Source organism: Diabrotica undecimpunctata, chromosome 9 (assembly GCF_040954645.1).
Source record: "Diabrotica undecimpunctata isolate CICGRU chromosome 9, icDiaUnde3, whole genome shotgun sequence".
Lineage (NCBI taxonomy): Eukaryota > Metazoa > Arthropoda > Insecta > Coleoptera > Chrysomelidae > Diabrotica > Diabrotica undecimpunctata.
In genome coordinates this window covers 91,761,307-91,781,868 of record NC_092811.1, presented here as the reverse complement: position 1 = coordinate 91,781,868, position 20,562 = coordinate 91,761,307, and the positions used below count along the sequence as shown (strand labels likewise).

Genomic DNA, 20,562 nt, shown 5'->3' with positions numbered 1-20,562 from the left:
TATACAATTAATAAGTAGTAAAAAATGGGAAAAACACTATAAAGCGCCATTAACAGAGAATATAAGTCAATTTAAAGTAGAAATCGGCGAAATAAACTCAATGGAAGAAGAAGGAGTAAAGAAAATAAGGATAGATTAAAGGAGATTAAAGTTATATTAAGAGGAATGAAAAATTGCAAACCTTCAAGAAAAATTCCCGTTGAACTGGTAAAATATGGACCAGACGTTGTACTGGAAATTTTAGCATATTTCAGTAGTAGTAGCAGTAAAGCAATAAACAGCCCAAGACCTACCAAATTTTTGCAGTGGGATGGATCTCAAAGAAACTTCTTGCATTCGATTCGTATGAGTGTCAGGAAATTTTGTGGACAAAAATAATGATATGGAAATGAAAATTGCATTATTGAACAAGAAACACGTATTTTTTAAAATGCATTTCAAAGTGATAACAAATGATAAATTTGTAATTCAGAAATAATTGACGGAAATGAGTTTAATAATACTTCTCAGGAGTTTTTGGGGTCACTCACTAAACACAAATATCATAACAGCAATGGTCTCCGAGATACCTGATGCACCTGAGCACCGTCTTTTGGAGTTTTGTGGAAATTCGATACTAAATCAGTGCAAACTTCTCTTCACTCAAGGATTTTTGGGGTTGCAACACTCTAGTATTATGTCGGCGATGGTTATTGAGGCATCTATTGCCCTCTTTTTTTTAGTTTTATGGAAATTCAATACAAAATCAGTGCACACTCATTACTCGGTGATTTTTGGGATTGCTGATCACGAATATTATGACGGTGATGGTCGCAGATGCCCTTGGTGTTCAGGACGGGCCTCGTCTCCGGGATTTTTGTGTAAATTTAATACAAAATGAGTGCAAACTCGTTACTTGGGGGTTTTTGTTGATTAGCTTGCACAGATTTTATATTGAATTTTCAAAAAATTCCAGGAGACCAGGTCCAGGTACACTGGGTGATTCGGGGAATAATATTCATGTTAAGTGACCCCAAAAAACCTAGAGTAGTAATATTGACCTTATTTCCGTCAATTATTTTCGATTTACTTTCTAATTTTTCATCACTTCGAAATGCACTTTGGAAAACGCATTTTCCTTGTTCAATAGTGCAATTTTCATTTTTACATCATCATTTTTGTTTACAAAATTTTGAGACTCATACGAATCGAATGTAGAAAGATTTATTGAGATCCATCCCACTGCAAAAATTTCGTAGGTTTATTGCTTTATTGCCTCGCTTACTTAAAGAAGTTATATATACATATATATATATATATATATATATATATATATATATATATATATATATATATATATATATATATATATATATACATATACATATATATTCCGCCAAAAAAGTTTAATATAAATTATTTCTTTCTGGCCCTTAAGAATATTAAGGCTAGAATAAATATTAAAAAGAAATTTGTAAATACAGCTTACTGTTTAAGAAAAAAAATGTTAATTGCTATTTTGTTTTTACTTTTGTAAAAAGTATACAGTTTACGTTTAATTTAAAATTGCGTATTAAATATTGAGTATGAAAGGTCGTGACAATATAAATTTAAATTTAAAGAGAGAACAAGTGGTTAGAATAATTTCCCTCATTGAAGACGGAAGGAGTCAGAGATATATGGCAAATTTAGTGGGTGTAAATCAGTGGACAGTATCACGAGTGGTAGTAAGGTACCGAGAGAGTGGTCTTTATGAAAGACGAGCTGTAACAGGTCGGCCAAGAGCAGCTACGCATGTGGACAATAGATTTTTAGTCCTTCAGGCTTTGCGTCAAAGACATGTGACCGCAAGTCAACTTCAACATGATTTAGCCGAGACTCTAAATGTAAGTGTGTCTTCAGAAACTATTAGGCACATCTTAGACAGTCTGGAATTAGGGCCAGAGTAGCTGCCACTGCCACGAGACTTTCTCCGTTTGGCTCGCGGAGATAAGAATACGGTCGAGGTCAGAAGGCCCTGCCTGTCGTAAGAGGCGACTAATGGGTAGGAATTGAGAGGTGGAGAGCCATCGCTTGAGGTGTCGGGTTTGTAGAAACGCACACGGTCGCTTAGGCGACACGGTCACCGGTCTACATTCCTAGTATCCGAGACAAGACTCTCGTGGGACCACTCTACTCTTATTCCAAGAGAACCTGGCGAGGTTGAATGAGCTGGGCCCGTACACACCTCTGTTGGCCTTGTGTCAAGCGTGGTGTTGGTGCCCCGGCACGTACCCGTCAGGAGATTTAAGAGTGGTAGAGGAGAGATCCTCGGCGGCGACCTATCCACGTGCGAGGTGGAAATTCCTCTGCCTGCGTCGCCTACCCGCCCGTTGGTGGGATAACGGGTAGGTGAGGTAATCGCAACACAGGTACTACTGGGAAGGTGGAGCCCCACGAGATGTTCCTTGTGTACGCAGCGTGGCACCTTCATTTTGGTGTCGGTCTCGTAGGGGCAGTGGAATCGTTAACGTTCGTATAGCCGGAAGGCCAGGTAGACCAGCGTCCTGCCAGTTTTTAAATTGGAGGGCACAAACGCTTAAAACTCTAACCATACCGTCTAACATTTGCAAGAGAGCACGTAAACTGGAATATCGACGACTGGACAGTCGTCGATAACATTTTCAATGTAACCTAAGATCGGCGACAAACTTTGGAGGACGATCTATTATGCTCTGGGGCGGAATATCTCTTAGGGGTCAAACCGAATTGGTACAGCTAGATAAGGATCCTTAAGTACTGATAGGTACATTAGAGAAATTTTGGAGATGCATGTTGTTCCTTACGCCCCATTTATTGGTAATGACTTTGTTTTAATGCATGACAATGCACGCCCACACGTCGCAATAATCGTTACTAAGTACCCTCAAGAGGTAAATTTACAAGTTTTGAGTTGGCCAGAGCACAGCCCGGACTTAAATCCTATAGAACATGTTTGGGACCATCTTTACAGAAGGGTGAGATCTGGTAATGTGACTCCAGCTAATCTTTAGGACCTGCAACGGTTGTTTACCGTAGAGTGGGATAATATCGATCAAGATTATCTAAGAAGATTAATTGGAAGTATGCTACAACGTTGTCTAGATGCTATAAGAGCTAGAGGAGGCAATACGTTTTACTAAATTATCATTACTTTTGATTTTTATTTTTTGTTTATTCAATGCTGTTTGTGCGCTTACTTCTAATTTATGAAATAAATTAAATAAAACCTTTGTTTTTCGTACAGTAAACAGTAAAAAATCTATGTTTTAAATTATTTTTAATAAAAAATTTGCAGTTTCATAGGTGATGCGATACTTTTTTGACGAAGTGTATATATATAATATATATATATATATATATATATATATATATATATATATATATATATGTATATACATATATATATATATATATATATATATATATAAAGTAGTTAGGTATTATTGACTGACACGTTATGTAAAATAAAGTTTTATTTTGGGGTTGCAGATACCATATTTTAGCATATCCTGAAGAAGCAAATAAATTTTGCGAAAGCTAGATAAAGAACAAAGAGTTTCACTTTCCTGCCCTATTAATGACTGCAACCCCAAAATAAAACTTTATTTTATATATATATATATATATATATATGTATATATATATATATATATATATATATATATATATATATATATATATATATATATAAAGAGGCGCAAAGTGCAATAAAGAGGGGTCAAAAAGTTTTAGAACCATGCAAGATCACAAAAGGCTTTAAACAGGGATGTTGCTTATAGTCTACCCCTACAATATTTAAAAATATACATGTAAGAGGCATTGGAAGGCTGTAGAAAAAAGTGTGCAGGGATGGGGATAAACTTTAAAGATTGCTGCTTGAAAACGTTATTTGGTTACTATTATTATAAGAGGACATTGATTATATCCTACGAAAGCTTAAACAAGAATATGAACTTTGAAAATTGAATATCAACATACAAAAACAGGGTATCTGAGAATAAGTAAAGAACAAGAAAAACCAGATCTAGAATTAAGAGATGTAAAACGTGAGAAGAATATAAATATTTAGACAGCATAATATCAATTCAAGGAACATCAGAAAGAGACATACAATATAGAGTACAGTAAGGACGGAAATGCAAAAGAATTCTCAATTCACTTCTTTGCTCAAACCATATTAAAATGAAAAAAAAATCTCAATATATAGAGCAGTAGTAGAACCAATACTAACTTATGGATTCAAATGTTGTCAAATGTCAGTTTAAAATAGTAGAAAAGAGAATACTGTGGAACTGGATTAAAAGACGCACAAATAGGATTAATTCAACATCAGAAAGGATAGAAACAAGGCAATTAATATGACATGGATACGCGAAGAGGATGGGGGATGTCAGATAGCCGAAAAAGCGATTAATTATGAACCTACTTAGAAAAGAAGGCGAGGAGGACCAGCATTAATAAAGATCAGAGAAATAAAAGCACCAATGAGTCCACAAGACATAGTGCAGAGTTATACATTTTTATGCTTGTCTATCCTTGTGTAATGACGTTTTTACCAAACTGATTATTTACACTATATTTGCATTATAGTATATTTCATAAGTGTAAACAGTTACAAAGGTAAATGTTGATAATGTCGCAATAGACAACTATAAAACTAAAAAAATGAATGTATTAGAAAAGTAACTAAGCTATAAGGAGAAGGTACATATATTAGAAGAGACATATTATAAAGCCAGTGAAGAAATATGAAAAAATGAATAAAACCTGACAGGAAATATAGAAGTCTTTACGTACCCACCATTAATTTCTTCATCATAATATAATCCTTCACAACACTGGATCCGTATCATCATCACGATAACTACACCAAAAACTTTAATTCTAATAACCTAAATCCTAATTCACTCTAATATTTTATTGTTATATTTTGTATAAACAAATTTTATTGACAAAAAATACACAATGATATCATTATAACGGTAAATCTATCGATAAGGGAGATTACTTGACAATTACATTTTCTGACGAATTTGACAAAGTCCTTTCCACTATCGTACTTTGGATTAGAAATAAGCAATATATTAGTCATTGGATTATTTCTAGTGCCTGTGATTGTTATCTGCTAGTTTAGTTCAAACGAAAGATTGCAAGTTTTCGGAAAATCGAATATATATATATATATATATATATATATATATATATATATATATATATATATATATATATATATATATGTAATAAGATAAAATTATTACTGATTACTAGACATTATTTTTTTATTTAGAAAATACAGTGCGTCCATTATAACGTGTTATTACCGGTGGCTACAGAATTACAAAATTAATTTTTTAAAAATGTTCCCTAAGATATAAAAAAAATTACAATAATATTTGCTGAAAAATTAGCGCCTTATAAATTACTTATCCTGTTTCACATAAATGTGTTCACATTACATGTTTCACATATGGGTGGATCACTTTTAGACAATAAATATGAATGAGTAAGTCTCGTATGTCCAATTCGTAGTCGAGTTATTACCAACTGAACTGTTTTCTTCTGTTCCTAGTTGAGGGTTCCCAAGCTGCAACACCATTTTTAATTTGCTTCAATGATGTTTGTGTTTATACAGAGGCAGGAGAATCCGATGATATAAAAATCAAACTTGAGAATATATTAATAACATCAGACACGCGGACGACACGGTTGTATTCGCTGACAGTTATGAAGAATTCCAGGAGTTAATGAATAGGATCACAGAAGTAAGCCAGATATATGGACACTAAATATTAAGAAAACAAAATGTATGATGAGCTCTAAGAAGAAACATTTGAACGAATCAGTCAAACGGTCAACAAATAGAAAGAGTTAACCTAACGTTAGTGTGGTGGAGTCTAATAGACCCACTAGTTCAAATATCTAAGCGCTATTTATATATACCTACTCCAACTACGCTATCGCCACGAGTATCTGCCTGCACCTGCGTTGAGTCGAGATAGTCAATACAATTTTAACCATCGAGCAACACCTGGGTTCTTAGACCCCACTAGACCAAACAAGAGATATATTTTTTGTGACTGGTAATTTTATTTTTTTTTTCATATTTAAGTAATTTATTAACTTATTTGGTCTAATATGTACGAATAAATAAAACAAATTATTATTAGTTAGTCTAATAACCTTAGTTAAATAGTTAAATAGTTAAATATAAATTAGTTAGCCTTCTAAAAATTGCAAGGCAAAACAGACGTTGATAAAGATGTTAATAGAGACATGGGGAATCTAAAATTTGCATTCCACGACATGTCTCCTCAACTAAGTAGAAATCCTTAGTAGATGTCCACGTCAGATTAAGGCAGAAATCTGAATTGTGTTTCGAAACTATTTTACGGATTTATTATCAGATGTCGCTTTTGCGTCCATATCGAAGCCATTTTAGTGTTGCTTCTTAAAGACAGAAAAGATTTATTTTTCACGTTGAGAACGCCTATGAATATCTGTTCTGATGAGACCTATTAGGGCGAAATACGTATAAACAGATACATAGACACTTTGTACGTGAAATCAAATCTTGACTGTCTTTTTCATTTTATCAAGTTCGTTTTACCAACTACAAATAGACTTATGACTTATTTAATCGTCGAATAACTATTTGCTGACTTATTTGTTATTGTTGAATATGGTCCTTATTCTTTTATTTTTTATCTAATAATTAATACTGATATAACAAAAATTATATTACAGGTATAAGATGAACGATTGGAAAAAAAATAAGCTAAGCTTTTAGCTCTCTATGAAGAATGTGTCTACTAAGGCTGATACAATAAGCTCAGGGAACCGTATAAAGTAGAAAGCGCACAAACTGATGAACCTAATGGTGATGGATTCATTGAAGAGGATGCGCATTCTTCTTTATATTATCTTGGAAAAGACAATAAGGCCAAGTGGTACAAAACTCCAAAAAGAACTTGTCCTAACCTAAAGACACGTAAACAAAATATTGTAATACATGTGCTATGCGTTTGACCACAAAATTGGAATGGAAAGTCAACAATAGAGTGCTGAAAGCATTTTTTAACTGATAATATGATCAGTGAAATTGTCATTCACACCAACATGAAGATTTAGGAAACGTTCTTAGCATACTCGGAAAACAATAAATATAAAGTAAAAGAACCAAATCGTCAAGTATTACGTACTTTATTTGGCCTTCTTTATTTAGTTGGTTTTTATCGTTCTGGTCGACAAAATTTGGACAACTGATGACACACGAGTTATGTTTTTTAGAAAGACCGTGGCACTATATAGATTTCGAAGCCTGCCTACGTTTTGATGACGTCAAAACTCGTGCCGAGCGAACAATAATAAGATAAGCTTGCTCCGATTAGAGATATTTGGTCAGTTTGTATCAAATTCGAAAGCTGCTTTTTTAGCAAGTGAGTATTTGACCATCGACAAAAAGCTTGAATCTTTTCGGGCAAAATGCTCTTTTCGCCAATATATTGCGCCCTATCGCCATTATCGCCCTATGGTATGCTCCGTATCTGACCACCGTTGACTTTGATGGGCTTTTTACAAAAGGTCGGACTGTGCCATCTAATATGTTTGGTTTCCAGAATGATTAATCAGTAGTGAGTTATATGGGCAAAAGAAAAACAAAAACTTCATTCTTTTTTCCACGTTCCACCATGATGATTCCATTGATAGGAATACAGGAGAACAAAACAAGCCACATATACATAGTTACTTTTTATAATCTAAAAAGGGAGGTGTAGACATTGTCGATTAGCTGTCAGCAACATGTGATATATTAAAAAAATGTCGCAGATGGCCACTTACAATTTTTTTCTCCGTCGTAAATACGGCCGCTATAAACGCTTTCAGATTTATCGAAATAACACAAACAATCATAAAATGACAAAGCGTACTTTTATTAAATTACTTGGAAAGAAGTTAATAGACGAGCAACAAGAAATAAGACTACAAAACGAAAGACCACCTCGTTCACTGCATAAACTTACCACCAGTAGGAGTGCGCCTGTAAACAGTGAAGAAAAACCTAACAAACGACGATGCGAAATGTGCCCATAAATATCGGATAGTGTAATGTAAAAAAAATAATTTTTTAGGGAGAAAAGAGTTTTTAAGCCCCTTATTTCAGTAACGTTAAACGTTATACGTTATTCTGCTCATGCGCATTAACAGAAAAATAAGGGATTACTTTATTAGCGGATAAGGTATTCCCTTATTTAGGTAGAAATAAGGGTCACGTTATTAAGGAATTACGTATTTGTAATGTTGTCAAATGCCATATATCTAAATCGTAAAAAAACGAAAAAAAAGTCATATGAGCTAAATGTCATATGATTTGGAATACGTAAGGACCGAGTTAGTCGAGGAATATCCCTTTTCTTAAATCGAAAATTTAATTCACCATATTTGTCTTTAAATGTTTCCACAAAACACAAAATGTGGTCTTGTTGCAAAAGGTATTACAGGATCAAAAATATTGTGAAGAATTAAGCCTCCTATCAAATTGTGATCTATTAGTTCTCCGTGTTTTCGTCGTCTTAATCTATTTTCAATATATTCTTTCATTATGGCAAATACTTAGGTGGCAAATAAAATAGGTTATCGAACTGCCGTTTTATAGGTTACGTTTGTCAAATGTCAATTAACGTTAATTTGTGTTAGCGTAAGTTCTGAAAGCATTCAAAAACGATTTTAAGTAAAAACGATATCCCTTATTTCCTACTCAATGCGCATGACAAGTATATCGTTTTATGTTTAACCCTTAACCACTGACATGCGGTATGCCATACCGAGCCGAAAATATATTTTGTTGTAAAACGTGTTTTATAAAAGATTCTTAGAACACCATCTGTGTACCTTCAAGTGGGGTTTAATTGTACCTGCTCTCAACTGCTGCAGTTTTAGTACACGTTTAGTCTTTGAGCTACGTTGACATAAAGTTTTCTTGCGGTATCAAGTACCGCATGTCAGTATTTACGTTTCTATAGTTAAAAGCAGTGTAGTGTATTCTTTTGCTGTTAGTATGGCAGCAAGTTCATCCAGTTGTTCTAAATTTAGCCGCAAAACTGTAAAGCTTTCAGATGATAATTTTGAGGCTGTTTTATCTCAATGGGCTGACGAAGTACCTAGTGATTTAGAATATTTTAGTGATAGTGATGTTGAGGATGTAAGCGAAGAAGTATGTATTGAAAGTTCACACGACACCGGAAGTGAGCAGTCGGAAAGTTCTGAAGACGAATATCATTTAAATGATAATGGTAAGTCATATTTTTATGGCAAAAATCGTTTTAAGTGGTCTACTACAGCACCCTCAAAAAATGTAAGAACTCCGTTACACAACCTTGTAACAAAAGTACCAGCTGTGCGGTCCAGAGATGTAAGAAACGAAACTTCATCATATTTTTTTAATTTTCTTATTTCTGAGGATATAATACAAGAAATACGTAAATGGACAAATAATAAATTACGTGCAATTCGTGAAAACTATAAAAGAATGAATAGACCAGAACTAAATGAAATTGATGAAATAGAACTAAGAGCCTTTTTGGGATTGCTTTTATACTCATCAGCTTTCAAATCCAATGACGAAGATATAAATTCTATATTTGCTACAGATGGCACTGGTAGAGATATATTTAGATGTGTTATGTCAAAAGAAAGATTTGCAATATTTCTAAAATGTTTACGTTTTGATAACCCTCTGGATAGAGAAGAAAGAAAAAAGATAGATCCAACAGCAGCCATTAGTAACATATTTAATATATTCATATCAAATTGTCGAAAACTGTATTCCGTAGGCACATGTGTTTGTATTGATGAAATGTTGGTCGGCTTTAGGGGAAGGTGTAGGTTTAAAATGTATATGCCTAATAAGCCTGTGAAATATGGCATTAAAATAATGTGCCTGACTGATGCACGAACAAGTTACTTATACAATGCCTATATATATGGAGGCAAGGACACTGACGAAACTGGGTTATCTGAGGAAGAAAAGAAGATGAATAAACCAACTCAATCTGTTCTTCGGCTTGCTAAACCTATTTATGGAACTAACCGTAATATCACAGCTGATAATTGGTTTAGTTCTATAGAATTAGTAAAGCAGTTAAAAGTAAAGAAGTTAACGTATGTGGGAACCCTCAAGAAAAATAAACGGGAAATCCCTCCGGAATTCCAGCCACACCGATGTAGGCAAGTAAATTCAACTACTTACGGGTTTACGAAAAGTTTATCCCTAATTTCCCATGTGCCAAAAAAATCGAGGGCTGTTTTACTTATTTCTTCGATGCACCATTCAATAGGCACGGATCAGATTACTGGAAAACCAGAAATTATAGCTCATTATAATCGTACAAAAGGAGGTGTCGATACTTTAGATGCCAAGTGTGCCAAATATTCTGTAAAACGTCGTTCTCGCCGATGGCCACTTACTATTTTTTACCGCATCATTGATATAGCTGCTGTTAATTCGCATGTTGTGTACCAATCACTACAAGAAGATAATATGGAAAGGCTAAACTACACAAAGGAGTTGGCGAAACAATTAGTTTTACCTCATCTACAAAGAAGACTCGAAAATCCCAGAATCCCGAGAGAATTATTATGTGGTATTGAACGAATACTAGGACAAAAACGCCAAAAAGAAGCAGATTTTGAAGAAAGGCTAGAGAAAAAGAAGACGTGTTACTTATGCCCAAGTGCATTAAAGCGAAAGACTTTTTATGTGTGCTTTTCTTGTGGAAAACCAGTGTGCTTACAGTGTACAAAGAAAAATTGCGGACCTTGCGCGCAAAATGACTAGTTATTTTATTGTAATTTTTGGTTATTGTCAGAATTTTGTATTTTAGTTTCTCATTAAATTTAAATCATTAGTCTGTTTCTTTTAACATTATTTTACCATTTGTTAGTCACAAGTAATCAATTTTTCTTGTAATTTAGTTTATAAACGATTTTGTAGTAACGTCCACCATTTTTTTAAATATTATGCATGCATTCATAATATTCTTGAAAAAGTAAAGTTTATTTTACTTGTAGCAGTATATTATGCTACAGCAATGTGAAGAATCATTCCCTAGTTGATATAAAAACAAATACAGTGATATAAGATAAATTCATATTAAAAACAAAGGAGAATAGGCAACGGTATGACATACCGCATGTCAGAGTCTACGTCCTGAAACATCCACGTCAGTAGTTAAGGGTTAACGTACATCAAAAAGTAGAGGGCCTAAAAACTCTCTAATATGTATTCCGCATTCCGTTATGACATGTAAAGATTGCAAAAATGGACAAGCCGCAGATAATGCTACCAATTAATTTGATCTTTCTATTCATTTGTTTATTTACAAATATAACGTTTTTCATAGTGATTTGTTTTATTAAAGTAAACAAACATACAATTTTCAATATAATTTTGGAGCTACAGCATTTCAGATAGTTGGGTCTACAGACCTAAGTCGCTGAAATCAAGTACCAGACTAACCCAGGGTTAAAGAATATGTAAGCAACCTCAATAAAAATTGGGACCATTTCCTACCATTTCCTACAAATTAAATGTAGGATATAGAAAGGAAGATCTTCCTTTCAAAAAATAGCTAAGCTATTCAAATGTCATGATTATGAATACCTATAAAAATCAGTTTACTACGATGTTATATATTTCCTATATTGTTGTAGGAAGTTGAGTCGTGGACTATCACAGACGCTACCTGCAAGAAAATTGAGTCTTTCGAAATGTGGTTTTATCGTCAAATCCTAAAGACATCTTATACCGACCGTTTTATTACCTAAGAATGTAAAAAGAAAAAGAATTGCTAGGAAGACGAAGGATTTCCTGGCTGACAAATCTAACGTACGTGGTTTAACACAACAACCACAAATCTTTACAAAGCAAAAGAGTGAAAAGTGCAGATTCCCATTATGGTCGTCAACATTCGAAACGGATAGGCACTACAAGAAGAACATGTTTGAGAAGATTGTCACTCGTTTTTCCACTTGTACCGGGTGGTTCAACAAGCCGATCTCTCGGCTATATATCAGAAAGCATTCATGTTATAAGTTTAGGAGAAAAAATTCCTTAGTAAAAGTGGCCAAGGGAAATCGCTAGAAATAACTTTCAAGTTTCTGGGTTAGCCGCTAGGGGGCGTAACCTGTGAAGAAAACTTTGAAAACCAGTTTTTTGGGAAATATGCCCGATTATACCAAGTGTTGAATAAGTAAACTAGAAAGAGGCCTAAATTCTGCACAAAGTTGTTTAAGTACTTTTTTTTATTTTTTTAAATAAAGGGTGGGGAAGAGTGGGAAAGTATTTGTGGATAAATACCTATAACGAAATTAGTGTCATTAGAACGAGTGTGGATAAATTAATTTACATCTACTATAAAATAATTGCATTTAGATTTAATTGTCATAGGTAGAGGGTACTTTCGAATAGAAAAAATTAAAATTTGTTTTTCTTTAAAATGTTTAATGGAAACTCCTATTTATTGTAAATTATAATGAAACTGGATTAAATTCGTAACAAAATGGCGCAAACCGCATGTTAATAGCTTTTGTCGAACTCGAGATATGAATGAAAACGCATAAACATAATTAAGTATAGTATTGACTCACCCTGTATTATAAATTAAATTGAAAAATAAGTCAGTAGGTACTTATAGCAGAACAATCTTAATGTTGATAACTATTTTGACCATTGTTATTTCATATGATTAAAAATAAATTTTTCGAAACTAAGTTGGCTACGACAATGAATTTGACGGGGAGTTCATATTGTTTATTTATTGACAGCAGTCAAAACATTGTTAAGAAGTATTATATTATGATTCGAATTGAAGATTGCACTTTTTTTAATAGATATTAATATTGGTAATATTAGTAATTAATTATCAGTACTAATAATTCGTGCAAATGCAGAATTGTATGATATGATTGGAGTTACGTATATTTGACGTATATATTCTGTAAGATATCCTGGCAGGAGACATTATGACAAAGAAGTATTTGAAAGAAAGGCAAGAAGATTAAGAGCGACTGGTAGTTTTTATCGTCCTTGTTTTAAACGACGTAGAAGAGGTATGACCGAAGATAATTCAATCAATGTTCTTGCTTTAATTCAACAGAATCTACATATAAGTAGTCGGCAAATCTCTATAGAATTAAACATACCCAAAACTACTGTTCTAAGGATTTTAAAACATCACAGGTTGGTTTTTCACATTATAAAGTGAACGTTTAGGTCAGAAACTTGGAATTCCCTTTAAACTTTAGATTCGACTGTTATTTTAATATTCCGATAAAAACGGCAACACGCTTTTATCCATTTATCCATTTCTTAAAAATACTTATGCACGATTTATCTTGTGAAACAATTTTTCAAGATTTTTCGAGTTTTAATAAATATAGTGGTTTCTTTTTCACCAATATTTGTTGTTCTGTTTTGTAGACAGCATCCTTATCATGTAGTTCTCCACCAAGCTTTACATGAGAGAGATTTTTTACATATCACGTCAAAGATTTTGTGGACAGACGAGGCTACGTTTAATAGTGCGGGTGGTGTTAATCTGCATAATATGCATTATTGGGCTGAAGAAAATCCGCACTGGATACATGAGGTGCAGGTTCAAGGTAGATGGAGTCTTAATGTTTGGTGTGGTATAGTTAATGGAAAGATCGTAGGTCCCTATTTCTTTGATAGAACTTTAAATGGCGAAACATATTTGGATTTTCTGGAAAATCAGTTTTATTGGAAGATATTTCCTTACAAACAAGAAGACGGGTGTCACAACATGACGGGTGTCCTGCGCACTTTTCCAGGCGAGTTCGAGATTATTTGTATGCAAGTTATCCAAATAAATAAATTGGAAGGGGAAGTATATTTTATGAGCAGCTAGATCTCCAGACTTAACATGTCTAGATTTTTATCTGTGGGGAAGATTGAAGGACTTAGTGTACCAAACTCGACCAACCACGCGAGACGACATGAAACAGCGCATTATAAACGCAATAAATAGTATATCAACAGCTGAGATTGAAGCAGCTGTTATGTCTACGCGCGAAAGATTACATCTTTGTGTGGACAACGATAGAAAACAATTTGAACATTTAATTGGACATTAAGTATTAATGATCGAGATATTTGTATGATCTTTCACATATTTAATTTTCAGTTATAATAAAGGGTGAGTCAATACTATACTTACTTATGTTTATGCGTTTTTATTCATATCTCGAGCTTGACAAAAGCTATCAACATGCAGTTTGCGCCATCTTGTTACGAATTTAACCCAGTTCCGTTATAATTTACAATAAGTAAGTGTTTCCATTAAACATTTTGAAGAAAAACAAGTTTTAATTTTTTCTATTTGAAAGTACCCTCTACCCATAACAATTATAACTAAATACAATTTTTTTATAGCAGATATAAATTAAATCATCCACACTCTTTGTAACGACACTAATTTCGTTAAAATCGGTTGATACAAGCCAAAGTTATAGGTATTTATCCTTTCCCACTCTCCCCCACACTTTATTTGAAAAAAATTAAAAAAAAGTACTTGAACAACTTTGTGCGGAATTTAGGCCTCTTTCTAGTTTAATTATTTAACACTTGGTATAATTGGGAATATTTCACAAAAAACTGGTTTTCAAATTTTTCTTCACAGGTTACGCCCCCTAGCGGTTAACCCAGAAACTTGAAAGTTATTTCCAGCGATTTGTCTTGGCCACTTTTACTAGGGAATTTTTTCTCCTAAAGTTATAACATGAATGGTTTCTGATATATAACCGAGAGATTGGCTTATTGGACCACCCGGTACAAAACTCATTCTTAATAAAAGCTTCGATATTGCTCGTGGTATCTCAATCGGAATATAAAGCAATTTCACTTACGCACTAGTCCGCTCTTTCATTGCATGAAATGCCAATATATGATGGTATCCATATAAATCTAATACGTCTAGAATTTTTTTCAGCCTGATTTTCAGCCATGAGTTTCTCAAAAGAACCTTGGGATAGATCTGTTTAAAGGTTTGAAGATCGCTTAGTGAGTCACTGAAGTTAACTGAGTTAGGAATGTCATGGAATTTGTATGTAGGATAGCCCTGAGCACTGCTTACAGCTCAGCTGAGAAAATCGTAGCGTAGGTTTAAAGACGAAATTGATATCGCTTACGAAGATATTATTTTGAGATTTAGGAAACGGCTTATGTTCTGTGACCTAAAGAAGATTGAAGTGCTCTCACAGAAAATAACGAGATACTTAAAATACATCGACAAGACTATTCGGAGCTTAAAAAAGGAAATTTAAAAACATTAGGGAATAAGGAGTTCACATTAGTAAGGTCGTCGTACCAAGTTAACCTTCAACTACTTCTTGAACTCTTTTGACAGGCTTTTAAGTGAATTGCGTCTACCAGAAGTATTTCTGACGAGAAAATTACAAACACGAACAAATCTACAATTACTACAAAAAACAGAAAGTCATTGGTACAAGACGGAATATTGAATAAGCTCTTCAAATATGAAAAGAAAGTATCACCATCGAGATGACAAAACTTGTCTAAAAAATAATATTATAATGCAAGATACCAGATGCATGGAGAAATGATACAAATATTCAAAAAAGAAGACAAAGGACAACCCAACAACTATAGGGTATACATCTACTAAACACTACATTCAAGCTTTTTAAAAAAGTTTAAGCAAACTGAATTACACAATAACACTATTGATAACATTATAGAAGATCGTGCGTAGACGCGTAGATGTCGTATTTGTACTAAGACAAATAATTAAAATGGCCATTGAATATAATAATCCAGCATCTTTATACTTCGTAAATCTAATAAAGGCTTTCGATCGCATTAAGTCGAAGATGGCTTATATCTATTATATGAAACACATATACCTTTCAATATTATGCAAACCATAGAAAACATCCACTCCCATAATCTAATGTAGGCACATATAAATGGAAAACTAACACAGCCTGTACCAGTATAAAGCGGACGAAATAATATAAGCAGAACATCAAGGCCATGATTACAGAATAAGGTACAGAGAGGTCCAAATAATATGCTATGCAGACTACGCTGTACTAGTTGCCAAAACGAAAGAAGATCTCCAAATATTAACGCACACTTTCAATACAGCAAGCAAAAATATAATATGATCCACTACGATGTAATATCTGGGAAACCAGATTAGCTATCAAGATATTAAAGAAGAGGTCCAAAAAGAAGTCTTAAGAGCAAACAATGCGGTGGGATCTTTATGGATACAATCTGCAAGAACAAGCACTTAAGAAAAGACATACAAACAAGGATCTATAAAACAGCAATTAAACCTATAATGACATACACTGCAGAGACGAGATCTGACACATCCGAAACTACTATTACAAATGACAGAGATGAGAATACTCCAAAGTCTATTGGATGGAGAGAGAAGCGTTAACATAATACAAAACAAATCATCAAATGGTTGAACATCTGTTGGAAAACCAAGGAAGAGATGGGGTTATAATTTAAACAATACACGAGGTTAATATCGAAGAAGAAACAGGCTTGGAAGTCTATTTATAAGAAGGAAGAAGAAGAGCTATATTTATGTTAAAATATCCAAAATGATTCTTTATTCTACTTGGGTTTATTTGAATATTTTTACATAAAAATCTTTCAACAAAAATAATACAAAAATAAGTTTTGGTACTTACACTTTTTTTATTTAATATAATGGTATTCGTACATAGCCAACCACTGGTAATTTTCTTATGGTATTAAACAGTATAGACAATAGATATTAGACAAATCATTTAAGACAGATTATAATTTGTTAGAATTTCCAAAATATTCAGGTTTGAAAATTGTGGTATTTTATATCAACTGTAAACTGATAATAATAGGTACCTACTTGTATACTAATATCAGAAGCCCATATCTTATCTAATTGCTCTCACCTAAATCGCTTTGAAAAGAGTACCAAATAACAGTTAATAGTTCTAGAATTGTAAGAAACTTACACTTAATGTACTCTCTTTTGTTATTTAATTAATTAACACAGCAACCATCATGAACGATGAAATGATTCGACTAGAGACGACCTTCCGCAACTAAACATTTATAAATACTTTGTGGTTAGATGATATGATTAGCGATATAACTATTTAAAAAATATGTAACATATCTTTACAGGATATTACGCCGATAGCTATGTCCTGAAAATAAATAAACTGATTGTTTGTATTTTGGTTTCTGCTAAGGGAAAATTTTAATGTTATTTTGATTTAGATAAACCACTGTTTAAGAGCATATTTAACGTTGTCAAAGCAAGTAATTGAAAATATATACTAGATAGAAAGTTCTAATAAACTATAGGTGTTATCTTTAGAGTTGCTGCTAATTCTTGTGATCGGCAGGATTGAATTCTTTCAAGAATCAGGAACTTGGTCCTCGAGAACTTCTAAGAATCGAGAACTTTTTGGAAAACTGAGAATCAATATTCATTTTAACGTTATTTTAAAATGTATATTGATTTCTTCTTTTTCCTCTTATTATTTTAAGACAATGTCTTGTTTTTCAAAGTTGTAGCCTAAGCTGGAATTCAAATGTCTAACTTTCACACCAGCATATTTTTCCGAGTGGCCTGCTGATGTCTGGTTTCTCTTCCTTTGCAATCTTTGCAAGTCTATTATCACAAATAATATGTGATAATATACAGGGTGTTCCTTCAAGGTATAGATAGAAGGCACCACGTCGAGCAAAAAAGTCTTATAATATTTTTTTGTAAATGCAACCGTTAGACCAAAAAACGAAAACACATTTTGGTAGTGCAGTACGAAAATTTAAATATAGACAGTCACAACTATGATAAACAGATATTTTGGAACAATCATGTTTAGTGTCACCGCGAAAAGGCGAACTCCTAATGCTCAAACTTTTGTGAATGTTTCTAAAAAATTATTCGAAATGGGTTCTGTTATACCCAAAAAAAAAATTAAGAGCAAGAAGGATCTATCGATTAAATACCGAAGACGACATTTTAGATGCTGTGGAGATAGCCACCAACGGTGGCTAAAATTGTTGGAATGTTGAAAAACGTTCAGAGAACATATTTTTAAAGCCTAGATAGTATTGTCTTCATTTGTTTTACATACATTTTTTGGATATTCTGTAGCACAACGGAATTATCGACCAATGTCGCACTAAAAACTCACCCTGTATGTCTTACTTCGGTGATCGCCGTTGGGCAATTCTACCTATTTTATTATACGAACATTATACACATAGTTTGTTTGTTTCCGAACAGATTACAATAAACATTTAATGTCAATGAAAAAAATATCTAAACAACCCTTTTGGAAAATGTTCCTTTTAATTTTCTTAATGCTTTTATTCTCGACTCTTTTTCACCCCCTTATCTTTATACTTTATTTCCATTCCCTTACTTAGATTAAAAAATTATAACTGTTTATTTCTTTGGTTCAGCTGTTTTTAAAGTAGAATAACCGCGAAACGTTAAACGTTGAATTAAGTTTTATCCTTTTAAATACAACAGCTTACATCACCTGTTGAGTTTTTGTTTCAGTTTGTAATAAAACTAAGCATCTGCTGCATGACGTTGAACCTAATGAAAAAATTTCTCTAAATCAGTGACTATTTCAGTGGGTATCCATCTAGCGTGTAATAAGCTTGGAAAACAAACTTTATTGTCGACGATTATAATTAATCAACACACTGAATGAATGCAAGAAATAGGTACTAATCAGAGTAAAATCTAAGCTAGGGGAAAGTGAAGAAATCCAGACCCTCTTTAAAGTGATAATCAACTCCAGTGATAAATGATATGTAGATAAGATAACTTTGCATGCCTCTAGCTACTCTTATTCTTAATATTGTTTTTTGAAAATCGCAGAAAAACAAGTATAAGAAAGTAAACAAACAGCAACAATTTTTAGAAAAGGAAAAGCATAAAGAAGTGTTCGACAAAATACCAAAATTTAATAAAAATATTGTACTAAGAGACATTAGAACTAAGTTAGGAAAGAAAATAAGGTAATAAATCATTCATTTTATTGTTTTATTTTACATTTTCTTCGATATATGACAAAAAAATGGATTATTGCTGAAATTATGTTAAGAAATAACTCACTTTAAGAAATTTCGTTAAAAACCATTGAAACTGTTGAGATTGACAGTTTGCTTTTTTCCTATAAATGGTTGGATTGGAGCAACACTGAAAGCATTCTATAATCGAATAACAAGCCAGGCAGTACGCCCCAAAAGGCATTATATATTCGCGTCTCAAAACGTTCTTCATATACAGCAATAAAATAACTTTTGAACAAAGTATTTTTGTAATTGTGCTACATAAAATAAAGTGCTTTAAAATAATAAAATATTATTTACTACAAGTTCGACTTAGAAAAAATACTTTCGACAAAGGATACTTCAATCCAAGTCTTCTTATTCAGCCAGTCCCATCCTACGGCTCGCTACTTATGTTGTAGAAAAGATACAAATCACAACAAACGGTATCAAACCCCTCTTCTTATGTATAAGCAAGACAATAACCCTCACCAAAAAATACGATCCAGAAGACATAAAAAAAGAGGAAATGAAAATAATCAGAAAAATCATCGGTTCTAGACAAAGATATATATATAATTTCTGGTCTAGAAAATTATATCTGGATTACAGCCCCAGTTACTTTTGTTTTTGTTGCGGAATATTAATATATATATATATATATATATATATATATATATATATATATATATATATATATATATACTCCACTGACTCAGGATTTAGCATCAAAAATAACAACACTATTGTGGCAAAGCTAAATCATCTGTTGTATATGGATGATTTAAAATTAATAGCTTCCACTCGAGACTACCTAGATCAGATGCTAAAAACTGTAGAAAATTTCTCGAATGATATCAGTATGCATTTTGGACTAGACAAGTGCCGTATACTAAATATAGTCAGAGGAAAGGTTCAGCCCGGAGGTTTCGATATGCAAGATGGCCAAAACCTCGAGGCAATGGGTGAAAATGATATGTACAAATATCTCGGAGTAAAACAAGCGCGGAAAATTGACCATAAACAAATGAAAACTGAACTAACTTCGGAGTTCGTGCGAAGAGTAAGAGAACTAAATCGGTCATATCTTAATAGTAAAAATGTGTTTAAGGCATTAAATAAGTACGCCTTTTCCGCGCAGAGCTACTCGTTTGGTATAATAAAGTGGTCAAAAACGGATATAGAGGGTCTTCAGCGGAAAGTAAGAACACTTCTCACAAAGGCGCAAAACATCATCCACGCAGTGCAGTATAGAGAACAACATTACCGCGGTATCAAGGGGGAAGAGGACTACTTATGAATATAGGTGAGCAATTGGATAAACAAATTGTTAAATTAAGAATAACAATAACGATAAAACACTGAAAACTTTGTTTTCAAAACTTCCACAAAATTTATTTTAAATTCTTATCACTACAGCTGTTTCGGCTAATTGCCTTTCTCAA

At 33.1% G+C, this 20,562-nt stretch overlaps 1 protein-coding gene across 7 annotated transcripts in view; it reads right to left on the bottom strand.

Moving 5' to 3' along the window:
* The window catches only part of LOC140450289 (uncharacterized), a 194,271-nt gene that overhangs the window by 93,689 nt on the left and 80,020 nt on the right, over positions 1–20,562 (bottom strand). Inside the window, exon 1 of one of the 7 annotated variants that reach the window (XM_072543827.1) lies at positions 17,053–17,071. The exons of 3 other annotated variants lie outside the window; for them this stretch is intronic. Coding sequence is in view for 1 of the 4 variants with exons in the window: in XM_072543819.1 (XP_072399920.1) it covers positions 4,798–4,856 (59 nt within the window). In the remaining 3 variants the exon portion in view is untranslated. Of the gene's footprint in view, positions 1–4,797; positions 4,948–16,746; positions 16,875–17,052; positions 17,072–20,562 lie in introns of those variants that run through there. 3 more of the 7 variants (XM_072543825.1, XM_072543819.1, XM_072543824.1) reach the window with 3 other exon arrangements.